Raw genomic sequence first — 14,864 nt, forward strand, 5'->3', positions numbered from 1 at the left:
GAGGTTGACGGGCTTCCGGTTGTGCCGACTGTAATTATGATCGGCATAAGGTGGTGTCTTGTAATTCAAACCTATCATATCCCCCAATTTTATATCAATGTAAAAAGATAATCCCTTCCCTCTCTCTAATTAATTCAAAATGCGGTTATGGTAAAAAGAAAAAAAATTAATTCGCAAACATGGCCAGCACAAAATTATGGTGTTGTACAGACTCCATAAACAATCACGATCAGAGAAAAATTACTCATATTGCATGATGAGTCATGTGGCATTAAAACCTCCTGCAATAAACTGCATTACACTCGAGTATACTAAGCAAGGGCAATAATCACAATGTCATTGAATTGCAGGCAAAGAACAAAAGGTCCCGCATCAGCTGTTCATAAACCCATGTATATAACAGAAGGCTTGAAAACGTTGTGGTGGAGTCTCAACAATAATATTAGGTTATGATCCATATGACTTTGGTGTGATTTAAGTTATATTCAAGAATCAAGGCCTGAACCTCCATGCAAGCAAGGCAGCTACGTGAGCGTGCATGACTGCCCCCTAATTGACTAATGTGCGGGTGGCAGATGTGTGTGCACGGGCAGAGTAAGCGCAATTCCGTCCATTTCCCAAGCGTTTGCTCATGCTATTAATGCTAGCACCATGAGCTGCCCTAATTGCACGAGCTCCAGATGTAGTGGCCATGGGCGGGAGCTGGGAAGGGGCCAGCACTCGGATTGTATGCTGGCGCTTCGCTGCCTGCTCCTGCGCATAGGCTCTGTGGAGCTTTCGCTTGGACGCCTCCAACTTCTCCTCGTAGGTCAATTGAGAATTAGATGTCGATGATGGCATCGATATTGACGTGGTGCCCATCGAGGGCGCTGCACCCATGTTTTCCTTAGGCATAGGCGCTGGTTTGGGTGCCCTCTTCACCTTCTCGATCTTCTGTATCGCCTGCTCCTTGTTGATCACGCTATCTTTTTTCTGGCGGACGATCACGTCCTTCCATGCCGCCACGATGCCCTGCGCTCGGGCGGCCACGCGGGAAGAAGGGTGCTTACGTAGGTCGTTCACCAGCTTCCCAAGCTGGGTTTCCTGCAGCAGAGGCAGAACGTGCTGGTCCTGGATTCGAGCCACCACCACCGCCATCATCTCCTCCAGCATATGCTCGATCGCCATGGCGTCATCCTCCTCTCCTTCAGTCCCGAAAGCACGCAGCTCTTGCAGCCTGGCCTTCTGTCCAGCATCTCTGCGCGCACCACGTCCAGGCTGGGGTATCTTAAGCTAGCCATTTCTTTCTCTTGGACTCTACAAAATGCCGCTTTTATGTCGGATTAACATACGCCGCGCCTGATCTGCTTTTTGCTTTAGCGTCAGGGCCATGCTTTTCTGCTTTTCGCTGACGCGGCTTCTTCACGCTTCGGCCTTAGGCGGCACGCAAGCCGAAATAATTAAGCACATAAACCTTTGTTTTCAAAACAGAATTTACACACACGACTGTGTCTAAATATCGGACTCTTAAGGGATGTGGCACACCCTAAATTGTCGATCATTTTTTATGCCTTAGAAATTTTTCAAGGCGGCAAGGAAGGGGGAGTGCTTAAACAAAAGGGTAATTGAACAAGCGGGGGTTGGAACCCAGGTGCGTGCGTTCAATCACAATGCTCAACCACTAAACCAAGACTGCTCAGTGCTCGAACGCCGCCTGCCAGCGACTATATCTTAAACTCCTCTTAAGGCTGTGCCCAAGTGCGTTTTTTGGGCGGGGGAGGGAGACTTTATTTGTACAGGCGGCCCCGGTTATCGGTTGCGCTATGTATACATAGAGTCCGTTTATTAGCCCCAACCCACAAAAACAAACACACACACACACACACACACACACACAGAGTAAATGACCATTTATCTTAATTACTACAATGAATATATATGATCTTATGCTATGGATAGACCACATGAAGTAAGACCTAGCAAAATTTTGGATAAATTTTCTTCCAAATATTGGGCAAATCATGGTCCTTCATTAAATAAAGGCGATGTCTTAGCCTTATGCGCCAACAATCCACGCGGGAATATATTGGTTTGAATGTTCTCAAGCTCATGTGCATTGATGGACCATGCAATAGGAGAGAGTCCTTTCCTCCACCTACATACTATGACCACACCAACACGAGCTATCACACAAGTAGAACATGAACACAAGCCATGGACACATTTTGCATTGAAAAGCATAAAAGCATGGTAAGTATTTAGTTGTGCTTCAGCAAATGTTTATACCTCTAAGTAGATGATGTCGCAAGCTGATAATGTGGCATAATCCATCTGAGGGAGCGCGAAGGAATGAACCCAAAAAAATTGAAATACTCTAATGTCGAAATCGAAACACGGAATAACCAAAGTTGCATCCCAAAATCCACCTGCAATGTGGAGGATGTGCAAAGTTTTGCTAATGTAGTAGTTGTACGAACAATCCTAACATAGAAAAAAATTTATGCAAGGAGCTTTTCAGAGGGGAAAATGATAACAACATATGCTTTTAGTCATTGGATTTTTATAAGAAATCTCTTAAAGTGCTTTTGGGCCATATTATTGTTTTTACAAATTAGAATGGTCACACTCTAAATAGTAATACTTATTTGACACGCAGAGAAGTGAATTGGAGCAAGGATGCAAAAATAGCAAGAAGATTGAAGTAATTAACTTATTGGCCAAGGTTGGTATTAAAATTCTAGTTCAATTGTAAACCCTCAAGAAATTTTTTACAAAGCGAGATTGTATGAAACTGTCGGGCTCAATTATAAGAGAACTTCCAGCTTGTAGTGGATTCAAAGATGATTAGCTTATCACAAGAAGTTTTGGACAAATTCTCACAACAATTCCCACATTGTGACTTACCTCAACATCATGAGCTTCTGTGAGGGAGGCACTGCATACCTAGCTAGGTACGATTGGGGGCAGGGGACCGCCGTCCGGGTGGGGGGTGTAAAAGTAACTTATGATTTTAATAAGTGTGGACTTCCTTTCCACCTACCTCTATTTCCTAATTCCCACATGGACCCCTTTTACCTATGCAAGTCTCAACATGTGTCTATTCCCACCTACCTATAATTCCCATGTGATGGATAATCCTCACTTCCTCAACTTGTATATAAATCCCATTAGCTGCCCTCATTTGTAACAAGGTCTTCACTCTTCATTCAAATGCAATCTATTGTCATTGCTCTATTTCTATCTTGCACTCTCTTATGTATTGACATTAGCATATTAATTAATAGTGATATTAATCACATTTAAGTTAATCTCTAAGTTCTCACATGGTATCAGAGCAATAGAACTTAAGATTAATTTTTTTAATTAGCGTTAAGAGTATTCCATCTCTCTAGCCCACACTCGAAGCCTCACTCTCCATTCTTTTCAAGGAACCCGAAACCTTGAAAGATGGCCGAGTTAGCTTCTTCATCTTCCGCATCCACCTACAAGCCCCACTACATTATCGACAAGCTTAATGGAACTAGCTACCAAGTGTGGAAGATTCGGATGGAACTCTACCTCACGCAGCTGCAACTTTGGGACATCACGTCAGGAGTCGAAGAGCAACCTGACCACCCCGAAGACAAAGATTCAACATACTTCATCGACACCTATAATACTTGGCATAGTAGAAATAATAGTGCCAAGATCGGCAAGTCCAAATGGTGAAAAAGCTAACTACTGCTAGCGCCATTTAGAAGTTCTTCGAGAAGAACTACGAGCATATTGACCTCGTCTACCAAGTTTCCTTGATCAAGAAATTGGTAAACACTACCATGCCAGAGGGTCAGTCATCCTCCAAGTTTTTGGAGACGTGGCAAATACTTCTAGATGAAGTACTTATCTCAGGGCTTGCCATCCCTGAAGAGCTTCAAAGTATGCTCTTATTGGCTTGTCTACCTGCATCATGGAGAGCCTTTATCACTACACAAGCCACTACGGCTAACTTGCAGCTACAAAATCTTGTAGCCAAGATCCATCAGGAGGAAACGCTTCGCGACCACACTAGCAACTCGTAGAAGTCCACAGCACTTGTCACTATGACAAGAAACTCACGCCCTTACAACGGCAAGAAGCCTCAACATTCGGGCCCTCCTCGACAACACAATAATTCTGGAAGAAAGTCGCAATTTCAAAGCCACCACAATCACCAAAATTTAAAGCAATGCACCAACTGTCATCGCTTTGGACACCTCACAAAGGACTGTCGGCAACCACGCAATCAAGGTAATCGTCCTATCTCTCACCCTAACCTATATCCTTCTTACCCTCAAGGGGGGACACGCCATGGCCAACCATCTCCTTTTATTTATGGTCAAGCTCATTATGCTGACATATCTACTTATGATAGCCCATCTTATCCTTTGCAACTATATGCCATCATTATAGCTACTTCATATCCCAATATCTGGCTACTTGATATAGGCGCCACCCATCATATGACATATCACCTACACTGGCTATCCAACATCACTTATCTAGAACACCCTCTAGAAGTATGCCTCGGTGATAACAACATCCAGCTCGCCAAAGCTTATGGAGATGTTGTCATTAACCTACCTAATGGCCTACACACCACTATTTCTCACGTATATTATGTCCCTGGTCTCAAGAAAAATCTCATCTCTGTCAGCGAGCTAATCGACAACGGCATCATCATCAAATTCGTGTGAGAAGGCTGCCACATTTCGACACTAAACAAAGATGGTCAGTATGTCACACTTTTGGTCCCCAAAACTGGGGTCTTTATCCATTGGGTGACTCATTGCCTGCACATGCATCTGCATCATCCATAAAAACACAAGAAAACACACTCAAATGGCATTATAGACTAGGACATATTTCTCAACATGTTTTGCACCAACTCACTCATCGCCAACTTGCACTAGGTCTTCCCAAGCACCTCACTCACGTCACACTTTGTGAGGGCTGCATTCTTGCTAAAGCACATCATGTCCCATTCCCCACTTCATCATCACGAGACACTACACCTCTCGACCTCATCCACTCTGATGTTTGTGACCCATTGCCCGTCAACTCCCTCACTGGCAATAAGTATATGCTTACTTTTATAGATGATACACAACTACTTACTACATGGCCGAGAAATCCTCAACCTTCTCTCATTTTTGCACCTTCAAGGCATTAGTTGAGACTAAACATGGCTGTCACATTAAAACTCTCCGCACAGATCATGGTGGGGAATACACTTCTCATGCATTCAAAGATCTATGTCTTTCTGCTGGTATTCGACATGAATTCTCCATCACCGACCACCCACAACAAAACGGTCATGCCGAGTGCAAGAATCGCACACTATTTGAAGCTGCTCGTGCCATGCTTCTTCAAGCTAGACTCCAAGACACCTATTGGGAAGAAGCTACCGCCACTGCGTGCTACATTCAAAACCGCATTCCATCCACCCGCAATCCTATTACTACACCCTACACCCTCTGGCACGGTCACCCACCTCATCTTGGTCACCTTCGCATCTTTGGAAGCATTGCATACCCACTTGTGACGCAACCTTTATCAAAACTATCACCACGTGCTCAACGCACAACTTTTGTCGGCTATGGTGATCGCTTTGGCATCAAGGCATACCGCCTCTATATCCCAGACCATCACAAGTTTATCTTTGCCCGCACTGTCGTCTTTGATGAAGAATTCATCATCTCAGGCAAATCTTCTCCACCATTGGACCCTACATTCTCATCACCAGTCCACTCTTCTCATCAATCTTTGTTGACGGCCTCACCCACACACACACCCATGCAAATTTCCCACCCTTCTAGGCACAACCTTGAGCCTCCCTTAACCATCCAAAGGCCTTTCCTCATCGCCCATCCACCTCCTCGTGTCTCGCATTCTCATGCACAGCCAATCGGCAACACTCCTGCACCACCTCTTTCACCCATCTCCTCACAGTTGACACCATCACCAACACCATCCATCCCGATTGCCGCTACTTCCATCACACTGCAGACACTCGGTGCTCCACCTCATGAGCTCCCATCACCTTCGCTACCGGTCTCACCTTCACAATTGCTATCTTTTTTTCGCAACTCCCACAAAACCTTGCCAGTTACTCCCATCCCAGCAGATGTTGACGAAGTCGAGCCTCATAGCTCTACTTCTGCCACCTCGCCATCGAAACACACTTCTGCTATACACTTGGACCAAGCCGCCTCTAGCTCGCATGGTCGCACCCGCTCTCTTCGCGAGATCTATGAAGCCACCAATTTCTCTGCTGTCCTCAGTGATGAAATGATTCTTGAACATCCACCAAAGCCTCTTGAAGATGCCCTTCCCCTCTCTGTTCTCGATGCCCTTGATTCTAGTGAGAGCAAGGAGTGGCATGCTGCTATATTGGATGAACTCCAAGCCCTCAAAGAAGCTAACACTTGGGAGCTAGTGCCACCTCCTAAGAATCATAACATTGTCTCTTGCAAATGGCTATTAAAGAAGAAATACCACCCCAACAGCTCAATTGATCGCTATAAGGTACGCCTTGTCGCTCGCGGCTTCACTCAACAACAAGGTGTGGATTACTTCGACACCTATTCACCAGTACTGGGTATGATTGCATTTCGGCTTCTTATTGCACTTGCTGCTAAATTTAATCTTCTTTTACATCATCTTGATATAAAAACTGCCTTCTTACATGGCTTGCTCCAAGAGCTCATCTATATGCTACAACCTCCTCATTTTGAAGACCCTGACCACCCTGATTATGTATGTAAATTGCATAAGCCCATTTATGGCTTAAAACAATCTGCACGAGAGTGGTACATTCGCATGAACCACTACTTGCTCAAATGTGGTTGGGAACGTCTTATGGTAGACTACAATATCTACATATGGCAGACATCTAAAGGCATGGCTATCTTAGGCCTCTTTGTGGATGACATTCCTCTTCTTGGCACATCAGAGTACATGTTGCTACAAGCAATTGATTGCATCTCTCATGAATTCGCAGTAACCGACAAAGGACCTATAAATATTTTCTCGGCATTGAAGTCATAAGAGATCCAGCAGGTAAATTTATCCAATTATCCCAATCCAAATACATTGAAGAACTCCTCCTCTTCTATGGTATGTCTGCTTCAACCCCTGAGTTTACCCCTTTGCCTGTTAAGCACAAGCTTGCTCCTAAATTTCATGATTACACTCACATTGATGCACTCTACTACCCATCCTTTCATTTCCCAAAATTCTGCGGACAATTACGTTATCTTATCTCTTGCACCCGTTTCGATCTTTCCTACACAGACCATATCCTCTCTCGCTCTATGTCAAAGCCCTGTAAAGTGCACAAGCAAGCTGCAAAGCGCACCCTTCGCTACTTACGCACCACTCAACACTATGCCCTCACTTACTATTACGACCCCTCTAGCCCCATCTCTATTTCAGGATATGTTGATGCCAACTGGGCTGGCGACGACCCTCGATGTTTTTCTACAGGAGGCTATGTATTCACTTTGGCTGGTAGTCCTATCTCTTGGAAAACCAAATGACAATGTTCTATTGCAAGTTCTTCTACTGAAGCTGAATACGTTGCTACTGCTCTTGCCTCCCGCAAGGCTCTTTGGATCTCTGAGTTGATCATCGAATTGAAGCTACCCTTCAATATGTCGACTGATCCAATCACTCTTTTTTGTGATAATCAGTCTACCATCGCACTTACAGAATCACCTTCCTTCTCATCCAAGCTCAAACACATTAAGATAAGCTTCCATCTCTTGAAAGAATTAGTCACAAATGGCTTCATCAAGCTAGTGTATGTTCCATTTGCAGAAAATTGGGCAGACTTTCTCACCAAGTGTGCGCCCGCCTCTAAACAAACAGCCTCATCGCGTAATTTGAGTTTGATCCCTACTGGCTGAACTTCTCATTGAGGGGGGATAGCATGTATCTACGACATGGCTTCTTCACAAAGCTTTTTTGTATCTACGACATGGCTACTTCACAAAGTTTTTTTTTCATCAATCTCAATGCGCTACAACGAGAAGTCCACTCTTAAGGGGGGATGTAAAAGTAACTTATGATTTTATAAGTGTGGACTTCCTTTCCACCTACCTCTATTCCCTAATTCCCACATGGACCCCTTTTACCTATGCAAGTCTCAACATGTGTTTATTCCCACCTACCTATAATTCCCATGTGATGGATAATCCTCACTCCCTCAACTTGTATATAAATCCCATTAGCTGCCCTCATTTGTAACAAGGTCTTCACTCTCCATTCAAGTGCAATCTATTGTCATTGCTCTATTTCTATCTTGCACTCTCTTATGTATTGACATTAGCATATTAATTGATAGTGATATTAATCACATTTAAGTTAATCTCTAAGTTATCATAGGGGGGCCGACGGTCCCCTGCCCCCGATCGTACCTAGCTAGGTTTGCGGTGCCTCTTGAGCAGAAGCTCATGATGTTATGCATCGTATGAAAAACACTAAAAAAGACTCCGTTTTCTTACATGAGAAAATTTCTAAATGTATGTGAGTAGATTGTAAGAAGAACTTGCTCACCTACACCCTCATGTCTCAAAGGTTGAACCATAGTGGGTGCGCTCAAAGCCCTCACCTTGACCACTAGGCCAACTTCCTTTCGACATCTTTTATCAAGAATCCTAATCAAGGTTTCTTGTGTTCATTGTGTTCGTTTGCAAATCCGATATACAATGGTGACCTCCTATTTGTGCTCTTCAATTTAACGGCTTTCATTGCATGAATTATGTTGGCTAGAGACAAGCTATCTACAACTGAAATATGTTGCTCAAATAAGGAAAAATGATCAAAACACTCCTTAAATTTGTTGAAATTCTCAAAATACCCCTGTACTTTCTGTACTTAGATTGCTTTCTTTTTAAATGCTACATACTTGCTTCTTTATAGGGAATCTTCAAAGATCCCGTTTGCTCTAGAGTACATCTTCCCTCGTTCATACCTATTAAAAATTCCCAGGGCAGCACATCCAACACAGGTCTCGAGCTCGCACGACCGTAGCTTAGGTTTCAAACGGATTGATCTAACCAACTTGCCATGTGCTTTCTGTTGTTTGTTGTGCAACTCTATCTAAAAAAAAAAACACACTCCACTGCCTCTCCCCTCCTGTCTTGTCCCTTATGTGGCTCATGTAGCTTTGCTCCACATCATGTGCAGTGAAAGACACCACCTGTGTCTTCCCCCACGCACGTGCGCTTCTACTACCAAATGGACCGCCACCCATCCTGCTCTATCCCCGCCTACCTTGCACTCGGCTCTTCAATTTTCCTCAGGACATCCCCCCGCCTTTATCTTTTTCCACTCATTCACAGCACGGTCGAAAAGCATCTATTTTGATTTGGCACAAACAAATCACCTCAAAATTGAACCGACATACTTGATTTTTTGCACTACTAATAATATATCCATCATCCTATTTTTAGAAAAATTATGACCAGCGGACTAAGAAATATAGTGTTTTTCATGTGAAACTCTTGAGTTTTTCATCTCTTGTGTCCAAAAGATCCTTAAAAAGCCTCATTCTAACATGCCAAATCACTAGAGCACAATATTTTATCAAAATTTCTAAAACATAACGTATTGAGAGATGTCTTTGTCTTTCAAAAAGTTGGGGTAGGACTCTAATACTCTAATCCAAACATGGAACAACTAAAATTTGTATCCCAAAATCCAGTGGCAATGTGCGAGGTACACATTTTTGGTAATGTAGCAGTAAAAAAATTGCCAATGTAGAAACTAAGTTGTATTATACGTTATACAAAAAACATATAATACGTTATATACGAGCGTATTTTACATGATCTCATATTATATGGTGCCACATCAGCAAAAACGGGCAATCGATTTTTTTCCTAGTTTTTCGATCGAAAGAAACTTCGATTAAAAAATACTTTGAATGTAGTAGTAAAAAAATTGCCAATGTAGAAACTAAGTTGTATTATACGTTATACGAGAACTGTATAATACGTCATATACAAACATATTTTACATGACCTCATATTATACGGACACATTATATGGTGCCACGTCAGCAAAAACGGGCAACCGATTTTTTTCCTAGTTTTTCGATCGAAAATACTTTGGACAAAGTATTTTTCATCAAAGAATATATTGATAACAAAAAAAGTATATACATTATAAGAGAAGTAATCTATAACCACTAGCATTGCCGCGAAAAAACAAAGGAAAAAGGAGAGAGAAAAATTTACGGGAGCGGCAATAACCGCGGCTATGGACGCAGTAGTGGTTCCTCAACAATAAGCACGATAATAGTCGCGGCAATATACCCGCTGCTATTACCGCGACAGTTGCCGCTTCTATTACCGCGCTTATTGCCGCTACACGCCCATTCAAAAATAAAGGTGCTCATTTGGACCACCCAAAATTGGGTGACGCAAATGAACACCTTTATTTTTGACCTGCATAAAACAATGAAACACCAATTATTTTTTGGAAGACTATAAAAAAAACCAAAAAATTGAAATTGAATTTACTTTACCTTGACATTTTAATATGGAGAAGATCAACTATTTAAAAAAGTTACAATAAAAAGTAAATAGTTGTATATATATTGTGTCAAATTGGGACTTTACGAAATTTTGGATAAAATATTGTACTATCTAATTCTCCTCTATCTCGTCGTCGTCCACAGGCACATACGTTTGATCACCTTGACTCTACAGAAATCCAAACCAAATTAAACAATTAACAACAGTTTAAAACAATTGATACAAAATTACTTGTTTAAACTTACCACTTGTAGTGATCCAACCACTGCGTCGAATTGCTCGCAAGAGATGTGGTTGTTTTCGAACAACTATCGCCAAGTATCAAATTTTGTATGTCGCTCCTGATACTTGACCATCTCTCTGGTTGGTCGAGAAAGAGTGATATTTTCCTAAGTCAGCAATAACAATAACAAATCATCAACTACAATCTTAATAATCACCGATCGATGTTATAATTTAATTAACCTTACATATTTGTCCTTTCAAGATCCCTTGCCTCTGAGCCATAGTGCGTGGGAGTTTGTCTGGTGCGAGCCTCACATTGTTGTTTGTATGATGAGCCCATCGCATCTTGATCGCTCTTTTCTTGAATTGCTCACTCCCACTCCGCGTCTGCCATGTTGCCACCACGGTAGCTCCTGTCTCGATCTCTGCCCTGGACTGATTTTTTAAAAGAAATTTCTTTATGTAGCCCTCCAGCCATTGTTGTGAAAAACGTTGATCGGGGACATTTGAAATCTAGCTAACAACGTGTCCTCAATGTACTATGCATGATCGGGCAGTTAGTCTCTAAACTTTATAAAACAGTTCTTATACGTTGAATGTATAATAATTTGTAGATGGCGTCGAAATGCTTTGCCCTGTGTTGTGCCGAAGTCCACCTCCACGCCATATTTAACCCTGTAGTGGCGCCCATGCGTGTCTGACATAGATGCGTCAGTATCCTCATCCTCTGTGTTAGGGGCGGTACGCTCTGAAAGTGGGGACTCTGCTCCCTCGCCACTACCAAAACAGGAAAAACCACAAGACCTGCCGCCGCTTCGTCTCTCACGGTGCTCGCTGCCCTAAGATGAGCGTCAACACGTGCTGCTAGAGGAAGTTCGTCGACGGTGTTCTGGCGATGCAGGAGTGGGATGGAGTGGCGTAGGACCCTGTGATGTGATGGGAGTGGGACCCTGTGATGGAAGGGGAGTAGGACCCTGCAATGGAAGGGGAGTAGGACGATAAGAAGGGGCTGTAGACTGAGGTGCCGTTGATGCGAGTCTCTGTAGGTAAGGAGTCCCTCTCTGATCGACTCCCCAATGGTGTAGTCTGTGGAGAAATACCGTAGCTCGCAAGCTGTTGTGGAGTGTAGCGACCAAACAAATTCTCTATCTCTTGGAGGTACTGGTCTCGTAAAGAGAGAGCCCGCTGTAGGTATGGATCTACGACCGGTGGAGGAACCTGAGAAGGGTCGCTGTAGGATGGCCATGCTTGCAAATAACAAAAATAAACCTATGACACTTATGATTTAGGGTTAACTAGCCAAAGACATTCTTTATTTCTTTGCTTATTCTCACCGACTCAAGACTCTGGTCCAATGGAGGCGATGTCCACTCCGGGTGGGAGCCCACCTGGATGTGAACCAACCAAAAGAAGAGCCAGCTGACTGCTCCCCACCAGGTTGTCTCTCATTGTCTGACATCTACATTACAAAGAGAAATATAACATTAAGCTTTCTCCCCTACTCACTCATCTATGAACACGTACACAAGTATATTAGCACACAAACATGTAGATACATATACATACTAGTAGACCTAAGTAGAGGCTAGTAGTGCCAAAGGTCAAGTGGCATCTCTTTAGATATCATCACGGTCTCAACCTCTTTCTCTATCTCTATCTATTTCTCTCTCTCTCTCTCTCTCTCTCTCTCTCTCTCTCTCTCTCTGTGTGTCTCTGTATTCCTTTCTTTCCCTCTCTCTCTATTCCTCTATTGCTCTCTCTCTCTCTCTCTCTCTCTCTCTCTCTCTCTCTCTCTTCCTCTCTTTCCCTCTCTCTCTCTCTCTCTCTCTCTCTATATATATATATATATATATATATATATATATTTTTAAAGTATGGAGCCTGATTTACCCTTGTAATTTTCTGTGGTAAAAGTGCACATTTGTAAAGCCCCCATTATGAGGAGAAGCCATCGTGCGTGAAGGAAAATCACTCACCGGAAACCAAAATTTTCACGGACAAGAATCAGGGGCAACTTTAAAAGCCCCCGAGACTTTTTTTTTCGCTGGAATATTCTTTTTCGTTGGAATATTATGGCCGGACGGCGGCCGGAAAGTGGTCGGAAAACAACCGGTCGGTTGGCCGGTGGCCGGTAGTCAATGGCCGATGGCCGGTGGTCGGAAGTCAATGGCCGGTGGCCGGTGGTCGGAAGTCAATGGCCAGTGGCCGGTGGCCGAATTCAATGGCCGGTGGCCGAATTCAAAAGCGGACTTGTCTTCTCAAGGGCGGCCACACATGGGCGGATTGGAGGGTCCGATTTGGACTTATTCGCACAAGGGCGGCTACACATGGCTGTCTCTCATAAGAGAGGGCAGCCCTTTTGGCCTATAAAAGGAGGCCATTTCTACACACATTTCATAGTGTGAAGTTGATGCAACAAGGTGAGTGTGAGGTGGTGAGAGTGAAGCAAGGCGGGAGCTCCATGAAGGGTATAATCCCTTTGTAAACTACTTCTTGTTTTGAAGTACTACAGCCATTGAGTGGCTGCTTTCCCGTGGATGTAGCCCACATTGGGTGAACCACGTATATCGTGTGTACTCTCTCTCTCTCTCTCTCTCTCTCTCTCTCTCTCTCTCTCTCTCTACTCTATAATCTCGTGTATATAAATCTGTCTCTCTCCATTAAGTAATCTACTCAATTATCTATTTAGCTACGTCTTATTTCCTAACATATATATATATATATATATATCCCTCTCCCCCCCCCCCCCCTCTCTCTCTCTCTCTCTCTCTTTCTCTCCTCTATTTCTCTCTCCCTCCCTCTCTCTCTCTCTCTCTCTCTCTCTCTCTCTCTCTCTCAAATCCCATAAGATGTGGGAGCAGCACCAATTTGATTGAAACTTCTTATAGCCCAAGCCCTATCGAATACACAACACTGGTTTTTTAACCTCGCTCTCATGTTTTACCCTCTGGGAATCCGATCTCACTCAATAAATATCTCTTGCATATAAGGGAACTTATCGCTTTGACAAATATTAACTGCACCAAATAAGGCAAGCCTAAACATGGCCCATACAACTGGCAAAAACACTGAGGCACCGTAAAGACTTCGCGGCGGGCTGCATATAAAAAAAACGCAGAGGGCATGCGAGGAGAGTACCCTTCTGTGCACCAACACACAACTCTGAGCATTCTTTCACACACACACACACACACACACACACACACACATCGTAGGAAGCACTACTCGTTTCTTCTTCCAGCTTTGCAAAAACGACGCATGCGTACTTGAAGGAGGGATGCCCTGGTCGATCATACACAAGCGGCTCACACACATACATCTCAACAAGTGATTCCCACTCAAGAACAATCGTTCATCCGGGAGCACAATCGGAGGAGTCTTTGACAGCATTGGGAATACGGCACGGTAAGGGAAACTCGTGATTCTTTCAGTAATGTGGATCTTGTTACATTATGGCAAAGTTAAGCTAGTTGATTGATTTACATAAACAAGGTATACATAGCTGTTGCTTGTCATGTAAAAAGGAGTCTTTTTTTATAAAAAAGAAAGCGTTTTTTGCAAAGAAACACTCTCTACTATTCAATTGAAGAATGTAAAGTAAACATGGGGAAACGGGGAGCGTATAGTTTCTCTACATAACGTGCTGTATACTTATGTGTGTAAAGGCATAAGAAGGGGGAATGTTTGAAAATTAGCATGGTATAAACACTGTTCGCATAGTCTGGAACACTATTTTATTTGATTCGTTTGGAACATGGGGTATCTCATATACAAACAAAGGATGCTGTCTCGGGATACATGGTTGATAAGAAAAAAATGACCAAACTAGGTCTTAACTCGCCTTGCAATAAGATAGAATACACTCTAAATGGTAAAAAAAAGGGTGTTATGAAAATGTAGTTAACATGGTGTAGCATATAGGGTCGAAAATACATGAGTAGACGTCTGATATACCATGGTCTAACTTTATCTGTTATCAAAATCAGAAAATAGTAAGATAATGGTTGAGAAGAACGTAGCAAAGAAAAAAGTTTTTTTGAACAATGATTGACTGAATAATGGTAAACATCTACTCATGAATAGCATTCTGTATGTGTTTTG

The 14,864-nt window shown here is 43.0% G+C and overlaps 1 protein-coding gene across 1 annotated transcript; it reads right to left on the bottom strand.

The window, feature by feature from the left end:
• Window positions 1-225: 225 nt before the first annotated feature.
• On the bottom strand, window positions 226-1,372 carry LOC147424787 (uncharacterized). The gene has a single exon (XM_086500307.1). The coding sequence runs from the start codon at window positions 1,165-1,167 to the stop codon at window positions 550-552; it is 618 nt and encodes a 205-aa protein (XP_086356433.1). The 5' UTR covers window positions 1,168-1,372; the 3' UTR covers window positions 226-549.
• Window positions 1,373-14,864: the final 13,492 nt, after the last annotated feature.

This window comes from Adiantum capillus-veneris, chromosome 25 (assembly GCF_014529385.1).
Source record: "Adiantum capillus-veneris isolate H3 chromosome 25, ASM1452938v2, whole genome shotgun sequence".
Lineage (NCBI taxonomy): Eukaryota > Viridiplantae > Streptophyta > Polypodiopsida > Polypodiales > Pteridaceae > Adiantum > Adiantum capillus-veneris.

Coding starts and splice junctions, on each gene's coding strand:
- LOC147424787 (XM_086500307.1), bottom strand. CDS start 1,167: ATGGCGATCGAGCATATGCTGGAGGAGATGATGGCGGTGGTGGTGGCT.